The sequence below is a fragment of the Numida meleagris genome, chromosome 19 (assembly GCF_002078875.1).
Source record: "Numida meleagris isolate 19003 breed g44 Domestic line chromosome 19, NumMel1.0, whole genome shotgun sequence".
Classification (NCBI taxonomy): Eukaryota; Metazoa; Chordata; class Aves; order Galliformes; family Numididae; genus Numida; species Numida meleagris.
The window spans coordinates 6,656,510-6,680,023 of NC_034427.1; the positions used below are offsets into that span (position 1 = coordinate 6,656,510).

Consider the following 23,514-nt stretch of genomic DNA (forward strand, 5'->3'; position numbering starts at 1 on the left):
CACACTGAGCAGCCAATGCGCACCGCTCCGAGGCGCATGCGCGCCGTCCGCCTGACGTCGCTGCCCTCGGGCTGCCCTTAACGCCGGCGGAGGCTGGAGCGGAGGCAGGTACGAGTGGGTTGCGGGTGAGGCGGTGTTGAGGGGCTGATGGGACCGAAGGGGGGGAAATCGAGAAGGTTAAATAACGACATATGACTTCATCGTCGTCGTGGCTGGTGCAGCCTGCGGGGCCGTCCGGTAGCAGGAGCCGTGAGCTGTTGCGTCCCCGAGTGCTGTGCCCGTCCCCGTTCCGTGCGCGCTGTGAGCGGGAGCGTGCGGCTCTGAAGCCGGAGGTCCGAATCCGTGGGGGTCTGGCACTGCTGGAGACGGACATCCTTCCCTGGGCTTTGTCGTGGGGAGAGGAGAGGCAGTAAGAAGCGGGACTGTGTCAAATAAACGGGAATAGTATACAATAACACACATAAACAATAAATCTGTCTATATAACTGCAAGAAAACTGAGGGTGGGTGTAGGGAGATGTTCTGGTGCAGAGCATCTGTCACTTCCTGGGAACTGTGTCTGCAGCCCCGGGAGGGGAGTGCAGTTTCTGGAAAATGAAGGAATGCTGCGTGCTCTGCTGTGGCTATTTTTAGTGGGAATGAATGAGCAGCGAGAGGCTTGGTTTGGAAGAAGAAAAAAGTGAAGCATTCGATACATTTACATATATGAACATACCACGAGCACATTTTCTGACACAGGAAGGACAACTCGATGCGCCCAGCACGGGTGGTGATCACTGTTCAGTTGCGATGAAGAAACACCCATCCCTGTTTGCCCGATCCTTGGCTCCGGTCAATACACCGTGCAGGCAGAACTGTGCGGTGACAAGTAGCTCTCCTAACGCTGCTGTTATTTATAATCCATTTCTGTATCTTTGCCAACGGTCCTGCAGGCAGCAAGAGCTGGGCGGGCTGAGCGGTGCTGCCCGGCTCGCCTCGCTGCGGGGCTGTGTGCTGGCTGCAGAGCGGCTGCATCTCTGCAGCTGGCGGTGAGCACGGCGCTGTGCAGCACTGCTGGCCAACCTGCTCCTGGTGCTGAGCGCTGCCTGAGTGCGGCCTTTGTGAGGTGAACGGTAAGCAGCTGCTGAGGGACTGGATGGTGCATCCCGGTGCCATTTGGCAGCTAATTAATGTTTGTTGGACCGCTTTAAAAGTCATGTTGCGAGGAGTTGCGTGGTTTTTGTTTGTTGCGTGTCCAGGATGTGGTGATGCCTGCATTCGGTACGCTGTGCTGTGTGGACCGCAAAGAATGGAGTTGCTGGAAGATTATGTAAAGATAAAGGTGCAGATACCACTTTAAAAGAGTAGTAATGGGACCGGGCATTCAAGAACATCCTTTATTACTGCACCGAAAGGCACAGAAAAAGGAAAGCCAAATCAATGAAAACCACAAAGGAATGGTAAAGTAAGGAAACTGTTTTCTTTCTTTCTAGTTATAGAAATCCCTAAGTGCTGTAGAAGAGGTAATAAGTGCATGTCTGCCCTGTTTGAATTCTCATCCTCCTCTCCAATCCACAACAACACAAATGATTGTGTGGTATGACCATGCAGGTCACAAAGTGACAGAGGTGACTGCGTCACTCTTTGAGGCACACAATTTATTTTCACTCTTTTGTAAACTCTTGATTTGATTAATATATCATTTTAAATAATGGAGTAATGGCTTAAATTTTGTTGAGACTGCAAATGAAAAAGGCAAGCATGATTTGTTGTGGTGGCTTTCATACTGTACTGTATAATTAATTTTGTTAAAGTGCACTGGGACCATGAGTACCTCGTGCTAGCTCAATTAATAATTAATATTTGCTATTTATTATCTCCAAAGGAACTTTGGGATCCTCTGATGGAAGTTTCTATATGAAGGCTAAGTTCTCTTAATATATCGTCTAATTTAATTACGCATTTTCCAGTAATAGTATTAAAAATGTAGTATTATAGTAGCTGTATAAAAAACAAAAGCATAGTTAGTACAAATGTTAAGACGATTTGCAACCAACTCTATCTTACTGAAATGTAATGGTAAACTTTTATTGCATTTCTATTCTGATGATCATAAACGTTTCTATTAAAGTGTGATACTGTGTTTAATCCTTGCTAGTTACAGTAATGGAAAAAGCCACCCAAGCACAAAAGGAGTAAAGAAATCAGTTTCTCATGTGAAATCTTCTGGAAGATTATGCAAAAATGTCCCAACTACCAATGAAAAGGTAAATCATACCAGTTCTTTTATAGAAAAAGGATACATAGTTTGTGTCAGCTTTCATAATAACATCACATACTTTTGTATCTTTTCAGACTTCCTGTGACACTCAAGATGATAACCAGCCACATGTTTTTAAGAAGGGAAGAAACCAGCCGGATGACAGTACTCAGTCAAAACAGTAATTCTATGTTAAGATTGTCTGTTTAATTTGTACACGGTTCAAGCTGGCATTTAAATGCTTGTGATGAAATCTTGGCCTCGTTGTGTTGCCTTTGAGGTCTCTGCACAAGGAATTCAGCATTTTTGAGGATAACAAGCTTAAGTTATCAATACAGAAACTTGATGTACTGAATCTCAGGCAAAATCAGAATGAAATAAAGCAAAAATTCAAGAATAGGTAGTATTCTGTATTAATTTACCAAGTTTCCATGCAAATTGTAGCTCAATTTCTGTATATCCAAATCCTTAAGGGAGAAATCAAGAAGTTTGTAAGCTGGTGTTTCAAGGACTTTAACCATTTTAACAGATGTGATGTTTCATTTCATTTAGGATCACGAGTGTTGGCACATCACTGCCCAGAGTACAAGCATCAAAGAGGAGTCTCCCAGGAACAAGGCAAAGTGAATCTTTACTGCACAGGATCCCTCCTGCTACAAAAGGCAGCACACAAGGTAGCTTCTGTAGGGTTAAAGATGTCCCAGTGCAACATTTTTATTGCAGTAAAAAAGAACAGTTGGAAAAGAATCATGAAGAACATGTTGCTGAAGCTGGTCCGTGCTCCTCTAAATGGCAAGAAGCATCTGTGAATGAAATGTTTCTTGATTTTGAATCGGTACAAATTATTAAAGAAGATGCTGAAGATGATAGTGCCAGCGATCTCTCTGATTCAGAAAGGATTCCCATTCCTCCATCTCCCTGCACACCACCAGAACTCATACTCAGAGCTGAAGAAATCGATCCAGTTTGTTTGGAACATGTGCCTGACACAGGTTTTAAAGAGTCAGAATATTACTACCCAGACTTCCTGCCGCCCCCTTTTAACTCATGGGACTTGAAGCAACTGGCCATCTTTGTTAATGTAGAGGGTAGATCTGAACTTCGACCAAAGCCAACAGGATTTCTTGAGAAATACATTGATCGCCTTTTGCAGTTGGAGTGGTTGCAGATGCAGACTGTACAGAATGAGAAAGCAAAGGCAGCCAAAGCCAGACCACAGACTGCTCCCAGCTCCACACGTACCCTAAAAAGCCCTGGCAAATGCAAAGCATTGCTTAGCCCTTTACCTAACAAACAAATGGTTCCCCAGGAGAGTGTCACAAAACTCCCCACATGCTATTCAGGTCACAGGGGAGATCCATACTGTGAAGAAAGTCGACAGTTGCATTCACATCCAGGTCACTTGAAACTATCTGAGAGAACGGGATATGCAATGTCTTCTCAGAGACAATCCAGTGAAGTAAGAAATGAACTGAAAAAAACAACTGCAAAGCAACAGCTTCTCAATATGCAGCCATCTGAGAACAGTTCTAAAATTCAAAGTGTTGGTAATATCAGACCCCCTAAGCAAGCGCCAGTATTCCATGGTTCAGCTGCTCCCATCAAAGGCTTAAAAACATATGCATGTACAAACACAAAGAAAAATGGCAATGCTAACAATTATGTTCCTTCTAAAAAACCAGCAGGGGACAGAAAAATAAAAACAAATGGCACAAAGCAGACATCACGCAAATTTAAGTGAAGAGCTTATTAGTAGATGTTGATGTTTCTTGACTGCTAGAAAGCGTATGGCCAATACAGAAGAGTCATGTTATCTTCATAGGAAGATCCTGAGAAAATATGTTCTTGATGCATGGTTCTAAGTCAGCACTGTTCATTTCAATACTTTTGATCTTAAGCCAGCAAGGCCAGCAGGAAATCTTTTCCCTGAAGGCAAGTGTCTTCCATTGGTATTTCCTCAAACGTACTGACAATTGCTCAGTGGAGATAACACTAGCAGAGTATAAAAGTTTAGAGGTATACATAGTTTTAAAATGTCCTCCTATTTGCACCCATTGAAGTTAGCTGAAGTGTGTAGTGTTTCTTCTGTGCTCCTTTTTAAGTATTTGAGAGAACAGGATCTGAGCTCTTTAAAAGATATGTTATTTTGTGACAGGTTTCATAGTGTTTTATACTGGTGGAAAAGGGCTCAACGTTTTTATAAAATAATGGAGCAGCTTATCTATGCAAAGTCAAACTAATTCTTCATAGAGGATGATGAATTTTTGGATGAATTGGATGCATTTTTTTGCTAGGAAAAAGAATGGAGAAAATGTACTGGAATATTTTAATACTGAAAGGATTCTTTTACAGACAAACAGTAATTAGAGAGCAGGCAGCTTCAATAGTGGCAGATTAATAAAATCAAATGTATATTTTTATACCCAGAAAAGTTCACTGCTTACAGACAGCATTCCTTCGTGTTCGTTTTGTAAACCTTGATCCTTTTGTCATCTTGAGGAAATGACCAAATTTCCAATCGCACATGGATATTGGTGACTAATGCAAAATGAGAGTATTACTAGACACTCTGTGGCTTGGTGTTCAGAACTGGTAAGCTCTCAAAACCCAGAAAACAGACTCCTGGTGGATTAGCTTGAAGGCCGATATAAGTTCAAGTGAAGATATATTTTGTTACAAAAAAATACCTATTTTCAGCCACCTGTGATGACTATTATCTATTCCACAGCCCAGTCTGTGCCAGCTTGGTTTGCTTCTTCTTTGAAGATTTAGTAAAGTGGCATGGGGAAATACCATAGATAGATGAATTGTACAACCAGGGTTGAGTACTGTCCTTAGACCCTCTGATTCTTCTTGTGTCTTCTTGCGAGGTACAAGAGAATATGAAGGATAATTCAGCGACCATTCAAGTGTCAGTTCAGCTCTTAGCTGGGGACACTATTATGTTGAAAATCTACAAAATGTTTTGAAATTTGATTTTAAATGAACCATTTAGCACCATTAGTTCATCCTCAGCCACCTGTCGCAGTGAACTGCTGATGAGAAGTAAGCTGAGGTCTGACAGAGCAGGTTTTACAAGTGGATCATTCCCATTCAGATAGCAAATGAAAAATTATCAATTACTAAAGAATATATTATGTACATAGTTAAGTTGTACTTGTCTTGGTGATCTCATCTCTCTTGGTATTAAGATGCTTAGCTGTTTCTGTTCTTTCATTGTGCCTACTAGGTCTTCAGCTTTGTAAAATTTCCAAGCACGGATTTATATGTAGTTTAAAATGTGAGAATATCGATAAAGTAGTAATAAACTACAGTATTTTACACAAAAACAATGCTCAGGAATAGACTAAGAAATATTTTTAGTGGCTTTTTCCTAGTTACTGGAGACCAAATGTGAAATTTTCAATTGATGAAGGAAACAATTTTAATACACAGTATTATATTTCCATATGCAGTATTTGTTAGGATACATTTATAATAAATCATAGTTGCTTCTACATTCTGCTCTATGCAATTAAAGTGGAACTTAATCTGATGTGCTCAAAGATCAAATAAATTGGCTGTGTCAGAGGTGTGGAGAAACTGACAGGATGGCATTCAAATACCAGCAGCTGCAGAGCATTAGCACATTCTTGTGTTACAGTTTTATCCTTTTGTTTTGTTCCGGATTCTTCCTGTGTTTCAGCTTCTTTGGATGGAAAGGGTTTTGCATCCAGTGCTGGGATTTCAAGCTTTTGCCAAATTCTACAAGCCTTCATTAGTAAAGTTTTACTGATTTACATTCAGATTAATAAAAGTAGGACTGCTCTTGCTAGTAAGCACGATTTTAGTAGACTATTTTAGCACACTACTGTAAGCTCCAAAAGCAAGGTGAGCAGGATCAGTATCAGAATGGCAGGTTTTTTAAACACATTTTCTTAGGTGCAGTAATTTAGTGTATTATTATAACACTGAATATTAATTAGCGTATGCAAAATTTTCCTCTGAAATGTTGCTTTATATCGATGCTTCCTTAGGTTACAAGGAAAGCATGAGGATACACGCACGTTTTGCATGATAACTTCTTAAAGAACAAATAAATAGTGCTTCAGTCAGCTCTGACCAGAGCAAAGTCAACTTTTTCTTCAAAGTCACATTTTTTTCTTGCAGACCTAGGAATTAAAAAATTCTGTTTTAATGTATTGCTTGTGGTCTAATGCACATCTAATGCAAATCTGTTGCTGGAGACTTTTTAAAAATTAAATAGGCAGAAGTAGTGATGACACTGAAAGTAAATCTGAATACTTGTTCATCGCTAAGCATTGGCTGTGATCAGGACAAACAAAGTTTGTCTCGCATGATAATTTTTGTTCACTGATTTGGTACTTACACAGCAAAGTCTACTTTGTTTGCATACAGAAACAGAAATTCTGATTTTACCTCAAAAAGAATTATTTACATGAGAGATCTGCAAGTGTTGGAATTTATCCAGAGCCGGTTTTGCTTCTATTTTAACTTGCCTGTGTTCTGAGCCTGTAGCTGAAAAGAGCTCCCTCTATAAAGAAGACTATGGTTTATCTTTCTTTGAATTTGTATTGATGGGCATTGCCTTTAGAATCAGAATATAGCAGAAATGTTTACTCCTTACTCCTTTACTTCACTCCTTACTTACTCCTTTACTTCACTGTATTTAGCAATATGCTCCTATGTTCACATGTCTTTAAGCCAAGCACAGAAGATACTTCTTGAACAAGTTTACTGTGATTTGAGATATTTAAATGGAGTGATTTTTTTTCTTAGATATTTTAAAGGTTTATTACCTTTAATAGACTCAGGTTGCATTTTAAATAAACACTCAGATTCCACATCAGTTATACCAATATAAGCTAGGAATAGCTCTTGTTCTCAATGAAATTACCTAAAGATGTAACCAAACAATTTTGCTCCAATACGTATAAATGGTTTTCCATAGCACTGCTATGTAGTATTTTTAATATATAACGTGAAGGATTTTAAAACAAATCCATTTTGCTCTCGAGACACTTTTTTTCTCCATTACTTGTGTCTCTGCAGACAAATACAGCGGTCAGCTGTAGTTTCACCCCTTTGCACTCCTACACACCTTGTGGTAGCTTTCAGTTGAAGACACTGGTTCTGAAGGTTCTGCACCATGTCTCCAGATCTTCATTTTGTTATCTGCACAGACATCAAGCTTTGGCAGTTACTCACTTTGGAGTTGTGCTCCAAAGAGGGATTGTTACTGTGTGAGCAAGGCGTGCAATCCTGGGAAATGGGGCATCACAAGTGAAAGAGCCTTGGTAGGAACTGTCCAATCAGTCCCTGCTGCTGGTTCAGTATTTTCAGTCATGGGATGGCCACTTGCTGGTTAAGTGGATTGCATTTGTCTTTGCAAATGGGAGATTACCTTTGCTGGTACAAATTCAGCGTACTGGAATTACAGCACTTCTGAAAGAGACCAAAAGATTCAGCAGTATTTTCTTCTAAGTTGAGTTTAGTGCAAACAGGTTGCCAGAACTAAGAGCTCTCACCTCCCATGGGTGCCTCTCCCAGGATGCTGTGGCTGTAGTTCTACTGCCCACGTGCTACCAGTGCCCTTCTGTCATCTGCTGCTGGCCTGTGCCCGACATGATGGAAGAGGGGAATCATGCTGCACAGGATAATTATGCTTACATCCTTGGACTAAGATGTCTTGTTTGACTCCAGCCTTCTTAATTATGCTGCAACCTCATTATTATTTTGTCCTTTCTTGTGTGTTATTTATTGTTGAGGTAACTTTCGTATTTCCTATTTAAAGGAACTCATTAGAAGATTCAGAATATTTTGACTGATTTTTTTTCAGCGGGTGTGATACCTTCTTTGGAACTGATATCAAAAGTTAAAAATTCTACAGTATGAAATTGCTTGTAATGTACTTTTTTTTTGGCCCAATTTTGAAACGTGTTCAGTCTTTTCTTTTTTACTCCCACTGGAATTATTAGTGGGTTTTCTCAAGAAAAATAATTAAAACAGGCCAATTTGTTTGGAGCCCCGGTTTTGATGTTGGTAATCATTTGTTCTTATTTATTCAAAGCTTCTGTGGCTATTTTTGCTGGAAATTTCACTGGAAAGTGATCTTGTAATTTAAAGTTTCTGTGTATTTGCTATATTAAAAATGAGATGCTGCCTACTTGTTACTTGCTGTAGTTTTTTCATTATCCACAAGATGGCATTTCTGATTTTTTTTTTTTTCTAGAAAATTACTTCAGCATGAGCTAGAGCTCTTCACTCAAGGACCTCAGCCCTATTCCTGCTGATGACCAAGCTAGCTGGTTAAAAAAATGAGTAGTTCTTTCTACTCCATGTAGCAGTCACTTCCATAATGGTGCTGTTAAGGCATCAATATAGATGCAAATATCACACTCAGTTTTATTTTAATGCACTGATCAATACATTTCACATTCTCTGTTACAATCTCAGTTAGATCATGATCCAATGGATAGCAAAGGCATACAGGTAGATGCTTGCAGAGGTACATTTTAGCCACATTCCTGTGGATAAATGCATCTTAAATATTTTCACACTCTGCATATTCATATATTCAGCTCAGACTGACCAAGGAGGAAACGAAGGGAGGAAAATTCAAAGGGAAAAAATGGCATTTCCTTATTTCTGAAAGTCCCTTTGCTTTATTATTTTTGTAATCTTTAAGCATTTCAAAACTCCTCTGTGGAAAATCATACAAGAATATGACAATCAGAAAAAAAGATGATATAGCCCCATCCACATCCATAAATCCTCACAGACAAACATCAAAACACCGAAGGACTGAGCTTTGCTTTGAGCCATCTAAATTTTACAGAACAATCCATTCACTTCTTTCATTTCTTTCTGTTCCATCTGGCAATGCAGAAATACTTGGTTTTCTTCTGGAATAGCTGTAATGCCAGTGAAACCACAGCTACTGAATGATGCCCCCCCCCCCCCCATAATAACTCATTTTAATAAACCCCTCAGAACAGCCAGCCAGCCCTTGTTTCTGCCCTCCAGTCTGGCATGTGGAAGAACAGATTGCCTGAAAGGTTCTCCCTTTCAGCTGGGCAGAACTGAGAGCTCTTAGTTCTTTCATTACTCTCTCATCCCTGAATTTCAGATAGCTTCTGGAAGAAACTGCAAAGAACAGCTGCTCTGTGAAATCCCTAAATAACAGCCTTCTCCCGTACCAAAAGACTCTGGTTTTAAAGCAGTTACATTGCTGTAGCTTTAGTGAGGCAGAAAAGATTTAGTTGGAGGCAGAAAATATTTTGGGGGTGCCAAAGCAAGAGATAAAGCACCCCAGTAAGAGGTAAATGCCATCCAAACGAAACAGGCGCACGTTTAGCCATGGCATGCTCATGCTGGCATCTGGTGGCTGTTGGCATTATTACACCCTGTAAACAAACGCTGGGAGGTTGGTGGTGGTGGTGAAGGTGCGGCACCACCGATAAAGCAGATAGCATTGTAAAGAAAGGAACATGAAATCTCACTGTACGGGACCCACAGATGTGTTACTTTTAAGTAGCGTGGTTTGTACATGTTTGATGGTGTGCAGTGGCCAATGGCCGGTTGCAGCATGGTGGCTATTGGTGTTAGAAAACACTAATGAGGAAAGAAGATTAGAGCATTCTGCCATTAGGTAAGTTACGCACGCCTAAGAGGTGGAGTTACTCACAGTGCTATTTCTGCTCTGTTTGACTTCTGTGCTAAGAAAAATGTTCTGCCTGAGACACACACTAAGTCTTGTATCTAAGGCGCTGTTCTTCTGTTCCAAAGTTTACTTAAACAATACATGACACTTCTTTCAGATGTTACTAATAATTCAAGGTTAGAAACTTTAGTCAAGTGTGATTGAAGAATGGAGTTAAATAGAAGGCAGCTAAGTCCTCCTGAAAGCCAGCAGCAGGATCTATTTACACAGTAAATCACTAATTTAAAAAACTGCCCTTAACACATCATTCTGGATGGAAGACTTCACATCCACAGCAGTGCCAACAGCAAGATGGCTGCAAACTGTAACCATACTGCAAGATTAAAATTGTGTTGTGCTGTATTTCTGCTGAAAATTATGTGAGATTAAAAGAAATAATGAAAGTACTGTGTGTGGTGTTCATGTCAACTTGTGGCTCTACAGCACATCTTGCTTACAAATTGCCTTGAGTCTACAGCACGTCATGCTTACAAACACCAAAACACTCAATGAGATCATATCAAAGCCTCTCTGCTTGTGCCTGGTGCCCCCCCAAGGCCAGGCAGACAGCTCATGCAACACCCACAGAAGTCACTGCACAAAATTGCCCTTCCTCAGGGGACAGTGCCTGGGTGGCATCACAGGAGCGCTGTGCATGCAAACAAAAATAGATAGTATTGATGGCCTGAGCTTGTGCTTTGTTCGTACCTAATGGCAGAGGGAGTGTAAGAAGCATCTAGTTTGAGAGTGCTTTAAACCAAGTACCTTCACAGTACCTCGTAAATGCTGGTGATGGGCTACGGTGTTTCAATTACCTGTTCACAGTGAGAGGTCTAATCACGATGCCTGTGAATCCCCATTACTTTTGGCCCCCGCTGTGCCCAAGTCAGTGGGAGTCCCAGCAGCACAAATGTTTATCTCCGCACAGTCTTCATCTTTGTCTTTGTTTAGCCTCATTTATAAGAGCCTTACTTAAAAGTAAATGACATACAATCAGGAAAGGGGAAATTAATCACACCGGAGCCACGCTTCTGCCTCTGAGTTTAAAAGGAAACAAGAGAGACTGATCACAGGAAGACCCTATAGAGAGTGCATGTCAGCACGTTAGTAAAGAAATCCAGGAAATCTTTTTGTCTCAGAAATAAAGCGTATTCCCTGCATGCTATTTCCTCTGCTCTGCTGAGAAGTAGTTTAAGCTGTAATAGAGCCTTTTCTGGGCCAGTTTAGGGTCATCTCCTCCCTTCTGAAGGACACATTTGTCCCAATTAAGCTATTAAAAGTAGTAATTTAAAAAACAAATAAGCGAGAAGACTTTTTATAAGTGAAGAGTAAACCACATGCTGAGTGGGCTACAATTAGTCACTTCCAGTGAAGCCTTAGGAGTTGCTGTATTTCACATATATGCTTTGTAATAGAATGTTGGATTGGTGTTGCTTAGTAAAGCATGGGCCTGGCTAGGGGCTTCTCTCCCTGTTTGCTGGGAGGAAGCAGGGAACAGATGGAGCACCTGTGGTCCTGGCAAAGTTTCTCAACCCAGTTCAACCTGGATTTACCTTTACAGAAAATGAAAATAGGCATTTCTTTGTTAACTGACGTGTTATGCTGCTGAAATCTCAGAATGAAAGGAGAATTATGCCATTCCATGTGGCTTTCCATCTTACCCTGTAATTGCATTTAGAAAGCTGCTGCCTGGGGAAAAGCGAGAGGGCACAGAGCACGGGCACATGACACAAGGATGTGGTGGTGCAGCAGCCATTTCTGCCTTTCACACTCCCATCATTTAATGCTTTTCAAAAGTGATGAGAAGAGTTCAAAATGGAAATCTTGGTGCTCCTGCCCTGCCAGCAAAACATGGCACACCGACCTGGTAATTTCTTGATGTTTAGAATAAGTGTTTGCTGTAAGTGCTTAACTCTAGCCTGAGGACACGAATCTTAGGGAGTGGTATAATTCTCAAGAAAGAGAAGACACTTGAAAACCTCCACTATCTAACATTTCAGGCGCCCGCTTTGATTTGCTTGAGTCTTGTGGTAGGAACCTGCTTTTCCAGTTACATTATGGGCAGTGAGCTGAGTCCTGGGCTCACAAAGCATGTCCTACTCTGAAGGATATGTTTCTACATTTCTCCTTTGCCTGTTGGGACCACACTTACAAAGACCTCTTGGTGCGATCTACCGATTATTCATAAATGCTAAATATGACATGTTATTAATAATTCATAACTTTTTGCTTTGTTCTAAATTATATGAAGTAAGAAAGAAAATTACTTCTGGGAAGCAATTAGCAAATTATTCCAGAGCACTGATAATTACTAATGTTTCTCAATATAAGCTCTTCCTGCATAAAGATAGTTCTGCAGTTATCCAGAAGATGGCACACCTAAGCCAGTTATGGACCTTCCAGTAGCAAAAAGAGAAAAAGAGTACTACTAAAGGGCCTTCAATTTCAGAACAAATCACCTTAATACAATTTATATTTTGATGTGATCAATGGGAAGAAGCTTTTTTTCTTAAGACTTCCTCATCAGCATCTTGTAAGGAAAGTACTATTTAATGGCTCTACAGAAGTACTCAGAAAAAGGAAGATGGGGAGACTAATATGAAAGTCTTGAACAGGTATTTGTAGATCTTTTTTCTCTTTTTGGATTAGCTTATGTACATTAGATAGAATTCTATTACTGTTTGTTTCAGAGAAGAGACAGTAACAATGTCTGATAAAAAATGTCTACACTTTTTTCTATCTATATTTCTTATACTCTGTAGTTCATTTCATTCTATTCAGTTTGCAAAAGGTTTTATTCAGATAACTTCTAAAATTGTAGTGCATATGAGAGAATCGATTTACACCACAAATGACCACTTATCACAGAAGAGGGACTTATCCTTGCAACTGGCTTTGAATATGTGACTTCTCACATGAGCATTTACATACTTCAAGGTGTATTTTCAGTATTCAAACCTATACAGTCCACTAGGAATGAATGGTGTGCTTTGCACACCACAGTAATTGATACTTCATATAAGAAATAAAAATCAGGGAGAGAATAGTTTCTCTCTTCTTCAGTTTTTTTTTTTTTTTTTTTTAAGTGCCCACATCATGGTTCAAGGAGACATTTGATAGTGTCAAACTATAGTGCTTTACAATACAAGTGTCCTTGGGATTATTGTGAAATATACTAACTTGGAATATGATGTCTGTTGCTCTCAGGATATTGTCCAGAAATGAAATCATGGAGAAATGCAATTAAACAAGTAACTCTCCGTGGACCTTGGGTCAAATCCTGCTGAAAGTGATCCTGATGGTCTCCAAATTCATCTCTTTTTTCCTCAAGCCATTTACAAAGTCCAACAGAATGTCAGAGTTGAAGCCCCTCCTTACAGAAGGTGAACCTTACAGAAGATTGGTAGTGCTGCTGTTGCTGTGCATCAACTGGAGCTGCAATAGATCTGTACACAGCTGGCAAGGCAAGCAGCACATTTCTAAGTTCTGAATTAGCTCCAAGGAACAGATAAAGTGTCCAGAACTATGAGAAATGAGCATATTATTAGAGAGAAGAAAATATTAAGCATACCTATTCCTTTCAGAACTGTGCAGTGGCTGGACCTTCCTTCCTGATCTCCGTTAAACATCGATGAACAGTAGTGCAAATACTATATGGGCTGCTGTCATCTTTTTTTTCTTCATAGTACCTGAAACAAGATATTTTAGTTTTTAATTACGGTTCCAAGATGTTTCCACAGTGAAAGCAGTAACAGTCAGACACAGAACTACTACTGAACTTTTGGAAAGAATTCCAACTTTATTTTGCAGGATTTCTGGGAAAGGATATTCTTATCCTGCAATATTTGCCTCCTGCACAAAATAACCTCTATCTACCCAGAGACAGGAACATTACATTTGAAAAAAAACACATTTTTATTTTTAAACATGTAGTTTAGGAAACATTAGCTATAGCCAGGGTTAACACAAAACAAAAACTCTACCCACATCAGCCTGACATCTTGCCAAGAATTTGGTTTAGATCGATAAAAGCACCATCAACCTATCTAATTGAACTGCATTTAGAAGAGACACAGAAAAGAATAGAAGCTGATTGGGGAAGCTTTACCAACACATTTTTTTTTCAAAGAACACATCACAGATTTTTATATGAAAAAAAGAACAGCAAATGTATTACAAGGCACAAGCACTCACCATTGCTCCTAGGAAAGAGCCAACATAAAAAAAGGCTTTTAGTGTAGAAACCAGAGTGTATTTCAGATCCTGAAAAGCTGCTGACACAGACTGTAACTGATGGAAAACCAACAGAACCTGTCATCTCTGCGTTACATTACTGACAGTATAAAAGGTATTTTCATTTAGAAATTCATTTGAAGCAGTAGTGACAAGTGAGTTCTTATTTCCATCTACAGTGGAGAGGATTTCTCATTCCAGTGCCTGATCTTTCTGTTATGTTATGGTAAATCAGGAATGATTCTAAAGCCAGAGTGATCCAATGATTCAAACGGAGAGAATGGGGCTCCATACATTTCTTGGTCAGAACATCCATGGCTGTGACCAGGACATTCTGCTTACAGCAGCCATCACTACACAGGAGGAACTACAGGTCGTGCTGAAGAGAGGATATTTTGGAAAATATATATTTAAAAGGAGACAACCTTACAGAATTTGGAAAAAGAAAATAAACTTTTGCAGTGATGTCAGAAGTTGAATAAGCTTGGACTATACAAATCAAGGCAGAACAAAGAACCTTGGCGGTTTCTTACTCAGACATTCCTACACATCCCAGTATGTCTTGAAATCTAAACAGGAATGAACAAAAATAAAGAATTCGGGCTTGACTCTGATTGAAAGGCAGAAAAGTTAAACTTCAACTAAAAATCAAAAAGAACTCCAGCCAGTTCATTTTCCTCTGACTGCAGTGAAATTCACAGGTTAGAAGCTCAAGATGTACTTAAAACGTCTACGCAGAAAGCTTTGCAACTCATCTAACAAGAGGGATTTGCCTGTAAGCAAAAAGATACGGGTTTACAAACCTTGCCTGCAGACTCAGCCAACAAACAATTAATAAAGTTATTTTTCTTACTTCACAGAGCTACTGTAAATAGTTGGCAACAAAAAAAAAGAAAAAGTTAAATCAAGTAAAAACAGTTCAATGTCAAAGTGATGTGCTAACACATTAGAGCTTTGTATATTTAATACATATTGATCATCATCTCATGAACGAAGGATTTAGGATGGATCCATACTTTATTGCAAACCTTTCTTTCAATCTAATAGATTTTTATATTTATAGGACAGATTTGTAATTTCAGCAAAGGGTTTACAAGAGGAGCCTAAAGGATGTAACCACTCAGCTGTTTATATGAAGTTCAATGGCATTTGAGTGACTTCCTTGTGCTCTACTATGAATTTTAACTTATTGATAACAGTCTTTCACTTCAGGAAGAACAAAATAGTTACTCTTTACAATAACAGCATCTTTGTCTGTAGCCATAACCATACGTTGCCTGCTTTCCAGAGACTATTTTGTGGGTACTCTACACAATTTCCCCCACTGGAAAATTCAACTTTGTGTATTTGGGAATACCGACTTCCCTGTTGATTTACAGTCACAAGTGCCTGCTTAAAAGACGTTATCACCTGCTCTTCTTACCCTCTTGTCTGCTCCGTGATCACATCTATTCAACAGTTCCTCACCCAGCCCAGAAATGCTTGCCCAGCATCTCTATTCTAGTCCTGCCCCAAGGCCTCGCAGACTTTATTCCCAGCGCCTTTTCTTCAGAGAATGGTCTGATTCCAGAGAATACCCCAGTCTGCTGCTGCTGGCTGCCTCTAAGAATTCAAGTTAGATGTACAAACCCAGGAGTCAGGCACGATGGAGATGGGCCTGGAGAATTAGGTGAAATTCTGCTTTGTCTTGCAGTCTTCATTGGTAGCTGTTGCAGAAAGAAATTCTAATGAATGTTTGTATGCATACAGAAGGGACTCTCTCCCAGTAGCTGAGCTATACTTCGTTTGAGATCTGAAGGAAGGAGCAAGCAGGGCTTAGAGACACATTGCACCATCCTGAGAAATGGGCTGGCCAAAGGCAGGGACAAGTCCAGTATTACCAGCCTTTGTGTACGTAACATTGCAAATAATTTTTTGAATACTAAAATATCTGCTAAAAGGTGCAAGGAGACACAGAGGAAACTGAATACTTTTACTGTAGGGCCAACATAAAGATGATGGTAGCTGTTATGGGAATACTTAATAAGGTCTCTGAGTTGAGCTAGCAGCTCAACATATCTTTTTGACAAAATGCCTATAAATAGTGATTACTGCTTGACTGAAGGTGTGAGGAGGAAAATTCTAAGACAAAGTTAATTTACATCTTAAAAGAATTTCTTTTTAAAAACACACCATGGTAACAAAATTTCAGAACTGTAATATTAATGTCACCACATTGTACTGACTCTACTGTCTCAAAATTAAATAGAAAATATTCAGTTGTATAGCACTTGAATTTGGTAATAATTAATATATTAACTCATTTACCTGGCACTTTCTTGATCTATTTTTTGTTTTTAGAGGCACACAATGATAGAATATATATAATACTCTGAGCAGTATCTAGGTAGTCCTAGAGGAAGGAAAGACAATGTTGCTTTTTGGCCTTATACAAGCCTTCCTAAAAAATTGAAATCAAAATCTAGTGGTGCACTTTCAGATTGGAATACTAAGAATGCCCTCAAAGTAAAGAAACTATGTTCTTATTTCTCAGAGTATGATTCTAAAAAAAAAAATAATCCTTTTTTTCCCCATCTAAGCCAGTTAACCCAGATACAGCTGAAAACTGGGATCTGTGCAGTTCCTATTGCTGTGAACTCCCCTGGCCCCATTCCTCCCAAGCTTTCAGAATAGTTTTGCTTTCATCAGCCTCAAAAGAACCATTTCCATTGCTTTAGTAAGAGGTAAACTGTCTTCATTTCCACTGAAAAAAAAAAATCAAAATACAGATTTTTATGCATCCACCCCAGTTTTCACAAAAATAAAGAACTTGTATTTGTTTTCAAACTCCTCATACCTACTTCCTTCTCAGATAATTCATAATAAAATGCTTATTCCTCCCTCACTAACATTTCCCAAAAGCATTTTTAGGGATTCTCTTTTCTTGCCCCTCACTCTTGGGAAGAGGTTCCCATAAATCTGTATCCAATCTGTCATAGGTCAGAATTAAGACACTGACCCTGACAGAGGAGCAGTTTTTTGTACTGCTGCAGAATATTCTTTGTTCACACGTAGCAGCGTTATGAATTCTTGTCAGCTCTGAGGAAGTGAGCACACAGTAGGTGGCACTCAGTGTCTTGAGGAGATAGAGAGTACCAGTGCCTCTTTAATTAGAGAAAAGAAGGCAGCCTATCTTATCACTTGCAAAATTAACAGCTCTGAATAGATAAATCATTAACTGTGGATCAATTTAATTAGTGTCCTGTCAACGTGTGCAGTCACCCTTTTGATCTATATCCATATGCATATTTGTGAAGTATCTATCATGCGGTTTACAAACTGGGCATTAAGAACAGAGGAATCAGATTATGTGCTTGAGGCTCTGCCTGGACTGGGATGAGGGGTCATCACTCATACTAAGAATATAGAGCATCTATGCAGTTGATGTTATATTATTGCTCAAACATCCGAGTCATTTTCTGCTAGGTGTCTCCTCCATCAGAGATACTTGCAATGAGTTTAGACAACACCAGAATATAAAAGGATTAAAGCACTCTGTTCAATATAAAGTTGGTGTCATTAAGTAATCATTACTTAACAACATGCTGCTGGAAACATGTACAGACAACATTCACAGCATAAAAGTCATTTCTCAGTTTCAGTCACTTCTGATTTTAGTGACAAATACCCCTGTATCTCAGTTATCTTTGTGTGACAACTCAGCATTGCTAGAATAACACGTTGGAGACGGTAAGTATAGTTTTATTTAAGATCAATATGCATGCAGATAATGTGCATTTTTCCCCATAACACCTTAGTGGAAATGTACATTTTCAAAAGGATTCAATTTGTCCTTGCTCCAACTATCAGAGCTAGTAAAGGCCAAACTCCCAGCTTTAACTGTGTGTAAGAAAGCCACCAGCTGAACCATAAGCTTCTTCCTCTCCTAAAGAAGAACTCCTGTGGAAGTGGAAGACCCGGTCCCCTCATTACTTACAAGAGTACTCTGAAATGCAAAGGTACAGTAAAGAGAGTGGGTTCAAGTGGAGGAGCTGCAAGTGGGCTACCATACAGCACATGGCTTTTCCACATGCATCTGGAGCCATCTTTTTGTGATAAAAAAACACCCCAACATAACAATTGGGTTGTTGGTTGGGGGAAAAAAAAATCCCTTCTTCAGAATACCCAAGTTCTGATGTTTTGTGCAAACCTGATTATACTCTCTGACATTATTGATGTTGACAGCAGTTGTAAAGTGAATTTGGAAAGATTAAGTATATAGGAGTATTGACTGTAATTTTTAATAATTCTCTTCTCTTACCTTCTGAAGAAAGGAACACTGTTGTTGTGGATATATTAATGGAATCTGCCTGTCAAAATAACAAAATTGAAAAAGCTTTTATTGGGTAGGTATATCATAAAAGTGTTAGTATTATATATGTCCCTTGCGTCAAATGTATTACCACAGAAATAAGTGGCAAAGCACCAACAGCAATACAGTATATATGGGATTTTTAGGCCTCATTATACATTGATATAAAACTAACCAGGTCAATGAGCCACATTCCACCTAATTAGTTGTAACATTTTTATTAGTATTTAAAAAAATACATGAAATACTATTATAACATGAAATTATTAACAAGTCTGGAAGGCAGGAAACAAAATGAGGATTTTTTGTCTTTCAAATAGATTTTCTTGAGTAGTGACGCAAACTATGACTGTTTCTTATGTGTGCACACATAAACCAGATTCTATATCTGCAGGAAATTCGCACACCTGGAAACTATGGATTTCATGTTGGTTTTAAGCAGCATGTGAAGTATGACATCACTGCCCTGTCTGCAGAATTTATGTTTCTAGTTAGAGAGTCTATGATGAGGAAATTTTAAACAATGCAGGAAGAAATGAATCTCAGCCATTAAATACCACATTAGTGAGTCAAAGACAGTCCTAGTAAAGTAGGAGACACTTTCTTCTCATTGGGCATATTTAAGGAAATGAAGTCAAAAGTTTGTGCTGCAGCTGTAAATTGACAAGTTAAATAGCGCAGTGAAGCTGCAGAAATGTTATCAGATGTGAATACAGTGATGGAGAGGTAACATCTCTCTCATGGCATAGCATGAAACCCAGAGGCTGTTTGGAACGAGACCCTGCGTGAAGCACTCAGTAGTGCTTGCAGGTGGGTTTGTTCAGAGCCTCATTTATTTTTCTTTCCCACAGAAATGACTAATTTCAGACTTTTTAAATGTAAAGCAGCTGTTGCTTGTCTTTGTGAATCACACGATGGTAGAGATAAGGCTCTGCAATCTGTAGGCCAGTTTGTAGCTCTGACTCCTACACATCCATGCCTGCTCCTTCTGAACCTGAGGACCATAGCAGGCACTGGTATGGAAGCATTGTACTTGGCTAACTCTAGCTTACAAGAATGAGAGGATAGAGAGGCAAATCCTAAAGCTTTCCATGCAATTAGTGAACTTCCCTGCTGCTGGCAACAGGAACGAACTGCAGCTGGTACCAAAGAGCTAAACTCAGACATCATTTTGCCATTTGTATGCCTGTATAACAATTTGTTCTTGTGTATGTGAGTATTTCAGAAATGCCTAAAACACTTGAAACAATTATTCTACCTCAGCCTTGCTTCAGCTGCTGGCAACCATTAGACTGTTTGTCTTCTCTTTGTTGAGCTGGCATTGCTGGGAGCAACACCACTGGCATGACAATGATTGACAGGAGATACTACATGGAGAGGCACTAATTGGGCAAAACAGGAGCAGCTGACCACAGCACACCAGGTAGTCTCCAGCAAAGGCAAGGGGACTTGCAGAGCACCCTGGAGTCCCTACTGATAGAGGAAGGGCTGCACAAGAGAGGAAGGAAATGCTTCCAGAATTTGTAACCCTGAGCAGTAGCACAAGCTTACATTATCAGGTCAGCTCTTTGCTGTAGAAGGAAGTGATGTGAATGGCTATTCTTTATGGATTAAATAATGAGAATTAGTAAAAGCATGAGAGGGTTTGTTGCATGCTCTGTTATCTAGAACATGCTACCTTCCTTCCCATCCTAGAGCTGTCACATTTTTCATACCATGGATCAGTTACCTCCAGAAAAGTCTCATGGACTGCTTCTTCATTTATCCCTTCCAGAATGGACTACGCATTCTCTTTTTCTTGTAAAAAAAATACTATTCAGATCCCCCTGGCAATTACATGACCTGCGTAAAACAAGCCAAGATGATACCTCTTAATTCAGCTGCTAAACAAAAAATGCTTGATTACTCATAGCCCTAACAAAAATGAAAACACAAAAACAAAGTAAAATAACACCATCATCCACAATGAGGTGTTAAGAACCTCTATGCCACAGTGTAATGTGATGGAAAGTACAGTGATTTTGCAGGGTTGCAAAATCCTTAGCTACAGCAAATGAGGACAAGCCCAAATGCAGTAGCCAGAGAAGCAGAAATAAAGGAGAAGGGAAGCTACTTACATTCAGAAGGCCTCAGATACACAGGGACATGCTACAAGATACCCTCCCCTCCACTGCCAACCCTTAAATGAGGTCTGGGAGGGGGTGGATCCTGGCTCCACCCCTTCTGGTCACTCAGGGACATTGCATGCACCTGAGCTCCCCTGGGTTGGCCCTGCCTTCCCACCAGGTGCTCAATCACTCCTTCAAGCTCTGACTTAGCATTTCCACTATACACCTCATTTTTAAAATAAGCTCAGATGCTACATTTGATCCCTGAGCTAGCTCTAAGCATGTGTTATTCTCTGTCAAACTTCATTACAGAAATGTGGGCAGGTAGCTGAGCTTTGCAGTGGGAAGAAAGGTGTATGATGCAGAAGAAATACGGCCATTCCCCAGGATTCACAATCTGATTTTCCTTCAGTATGTCCAAGCTTTACTTCTACATTACCATTATAATTTCTGTATCCACTTTAGATAGTAAACTTTTTTGGCAGCAGTTACTGCATCTTTGTGTTCGCTAACAAGGTAGCATGACAGATGGCACACCTAAAGTGTTCCATGAGGCATATGTTTTTATGTAAATACTTAAAAAAAATTCATAAACCCATATTTATTAGTAAGTAATATCTTTATGTGAATCAGCTGATGTTCTGGCACAGCATCTACAACAATTCATAAGATAAAATTTCTGAATTCCAAATGGCTACCTAATTTGATGAGGCTTACAATAAAATTAGCTACTCACTAATGAGAGGTCAACGAGGTGTTGGTGCTCTTGTCTTCATATTCGGAGTCATGTGAGACATTCTGAACTACTTGAAGAATGAAAGATTCTTGTAAGTAACTGGTGTTTAGACAATGAAACAGATATTTAGCCTTGCCAGTCAAATTTCAAAGACCTCATTGTGGCTGAAAAACACGAAGGGCAGACATGCTGTAGAATGCATTTGTGGCTGAGGATGAAATAGCAAGAGAGGGAATAGAGTAAAACAAAAACACAACATGCTTTTGGTCGGGGAAAAGATCAAAGGTAAAGGCAGAGCAATTGCTTTTGGAAATCTCTTCAGGAGCAGCTTTTCGTGCAGACACCTGCTGGGTGCCGTCTGCTGCACACTGCATTTGTATGGTCTGTGCAAGGGAGATTTTTGGGGAACATTTTCAAAAATATGCAGGTTACTGATATATCACAAAGTGAAAAGTTTAGTTATTTTATTTACACCAACCTTTTCTCTGCATGGACTACATTTTCCAATGCATTCATAGCACATCTAGTTTATTGGAATCTGAGCAGCAGCTTGTGTCTTGGAGTACTGCTGCAGTACAAGTAATTAATGATTGATTACAGGCTTTTCTTCATTAATATATAAAATGAAACTAATGCTTTTCAAAATGGCCTCCTCAATCTTTAGGTTCTTGGTAGTTTACCAGTGGGAGATGCTACAAAAAGTAGCTACATTCATTGGATGTTCACAAAGCATGCATCTAGAGCAATTTTAACTGTCTTCCAAACAGAAAACAGAAGCAGCTGCAGAAATTTTTCAAACTTCTGGCATCATGAGAAATATTTCACCTGGATGGCCTGCAATCAAAGTTGCAAAACTAATTTGTCCCTCTGTCTAGTTTACCTTCCTACTGAAATATACAATTTAAAACTACAAATGGTTAATAAGAAATAGACTTCTAATAGCTCTTTATCAGTGTCCTGATGGTGATTATTAAACATTACTTTAAAAATTATGTAAGATCTGGGAGCTATAATTTTTTTCAGCTCATGGATGAAATAGAGACACACAAATAGGGATGCAATGTATGAATACAAAGCTTCTTTTAAATTATAAAACAAAAGCTGGCCAAGCATCCAAGACTTCTTTTCATCTTCCTGTCAGTCCAGCTCAAGATGTAAATACTCTGAGAGAGCAATACATCCTCAGAGTGACAGCACTAGGCCATCACTCACTGGTGAAAGCCACACAAACTGTAGCTTTGATTGGCTGCAAGAATGAATAGCACTGCAGTTCTGCTGAAGGCAATGCGGCAAAATGTCATCTGAAGTACAGAGGAATAGATTCTCAAAGTAGTATGAAGAGTTTCAAGACTTCATGTTGATTGTCAGTAGAAGGTGTGGGAGATGTCTAAATCCACCTGAAGGACGTGAGATACTAGTGGACTTTGGCCAAGAGGCCGAATAACATGAGCGCTACACTAACAAAAAGTGGCATACAATGGGGGAAAACAAGGGATCTTATTTAAAATATGGACGTTATTTGGTGCAATTATTAGGGTTTAGGAGGAGACTTGAAATAGTAATTTTTCAATACAACTGATTGTAAAAAACATATTAAAAGACTTGATGAGCTTGTCTATAGCCACAGATGGCTGCTGGGACCTATTTAGTCATAGAATCTAACATTGAACAATCTCTGCCCAGTACAGAAAACTTCTTATATTAGTAATGGAAGTTTTCTCAAGCTAGTCTTAGGTAGAAAGAAGCAATGCAGAAGGTGTTTACCTAAAATCTACTTACTCTACATCTGTAAGGATAGGGCTTGCCTGGATGTGCAGTACCCAAACATTCACCATTAGAGAAATCTTAGAGTCCGATGTGTAGCTTATAGCAGCCCTTTAAAAGCAGTAGAACAGACCTATAAGGCTGAGGTAGCTTTCCCTTCAGTGAGTTACATGAACAAAAGTTAGTCAGGGCCTAGAGGAGCCCTACAAAACAGATGAGAACTCAGACTTTCCCAAGCACTCTGGCAGTCCTACTAGATCTATGGCATCAAACAAGCACCTATTGAGATCCAGATTTAGCAGGTGATGCAGATAGCTGAAAGTTGTTTGCATGCAAGACAGATTTATTGTACACAGCTTTAACATCTTAAATATTTTGCTGT

The 23,514-nt window shown here is 39.4% G+C and overlaps 1 protein-coding gene and 1 long non-coding RNA gene across 5 annotated transcripts; one reads left to right on the forward strand and one right to left on the reverse strand.

Annotated features, from left to right (window-relative positions):
- Positions 20-8,404, forward strand: FAM217B (family with sequence similarity 217 member B). Of its 2 annotated transcripts, XM_021416613.1 has the most exons (5): positions 20-108; positions 1,238-1,443; positions 2,137-2,245; positions 2,334-2,419; positions 2,791-8,404. In XM_021416613.1, the coding sequence occupies exons 2-5, from the start codon at positions 1,349-1,351 to the stop codon at positions 3,977-3,979; spliced, it is 1,479 nt and encodes a 492-aa protein (XP_021272288.1). In that variant the 5' UTR covers positions 20-108; positions 1,238-1,348; the 3' UTR covers positions 3,980-8,404. The 2 variants fall into 2 exon arrangements, with proteins under 2 accessions (XP_021272288.1, XP_021272289.1); XM_021416614.1 differs by lacking the exon at positions 20-108 and having other exon boundaries at positions 1,272-1,438.
- Positions 8,610-20,681, reverse strand: LOC110408405. 3 transcript variants are annotated; one of them, XR_002444309.1, is made up of 6 exons: positions 20,642-20,681; positions 20,254-20,366; positions 18,474-18,522; positions 15,803-15,879; positions 13,512-13,629; positions 8,610-13,396 (listed from the first exon to the last, which is right to left on the reverse strand). It is a non-coding gene; the product is annotated as an uncharacterized LOC110408405 (long non-coding RNA). The 3 variants fall into 3 exon arrangements; XR_002444311.1 differs by having other exon boundaries at positions 20,240-20,366; XR_002444310.1 differs by lacking the exon at positions 15,803-15,879.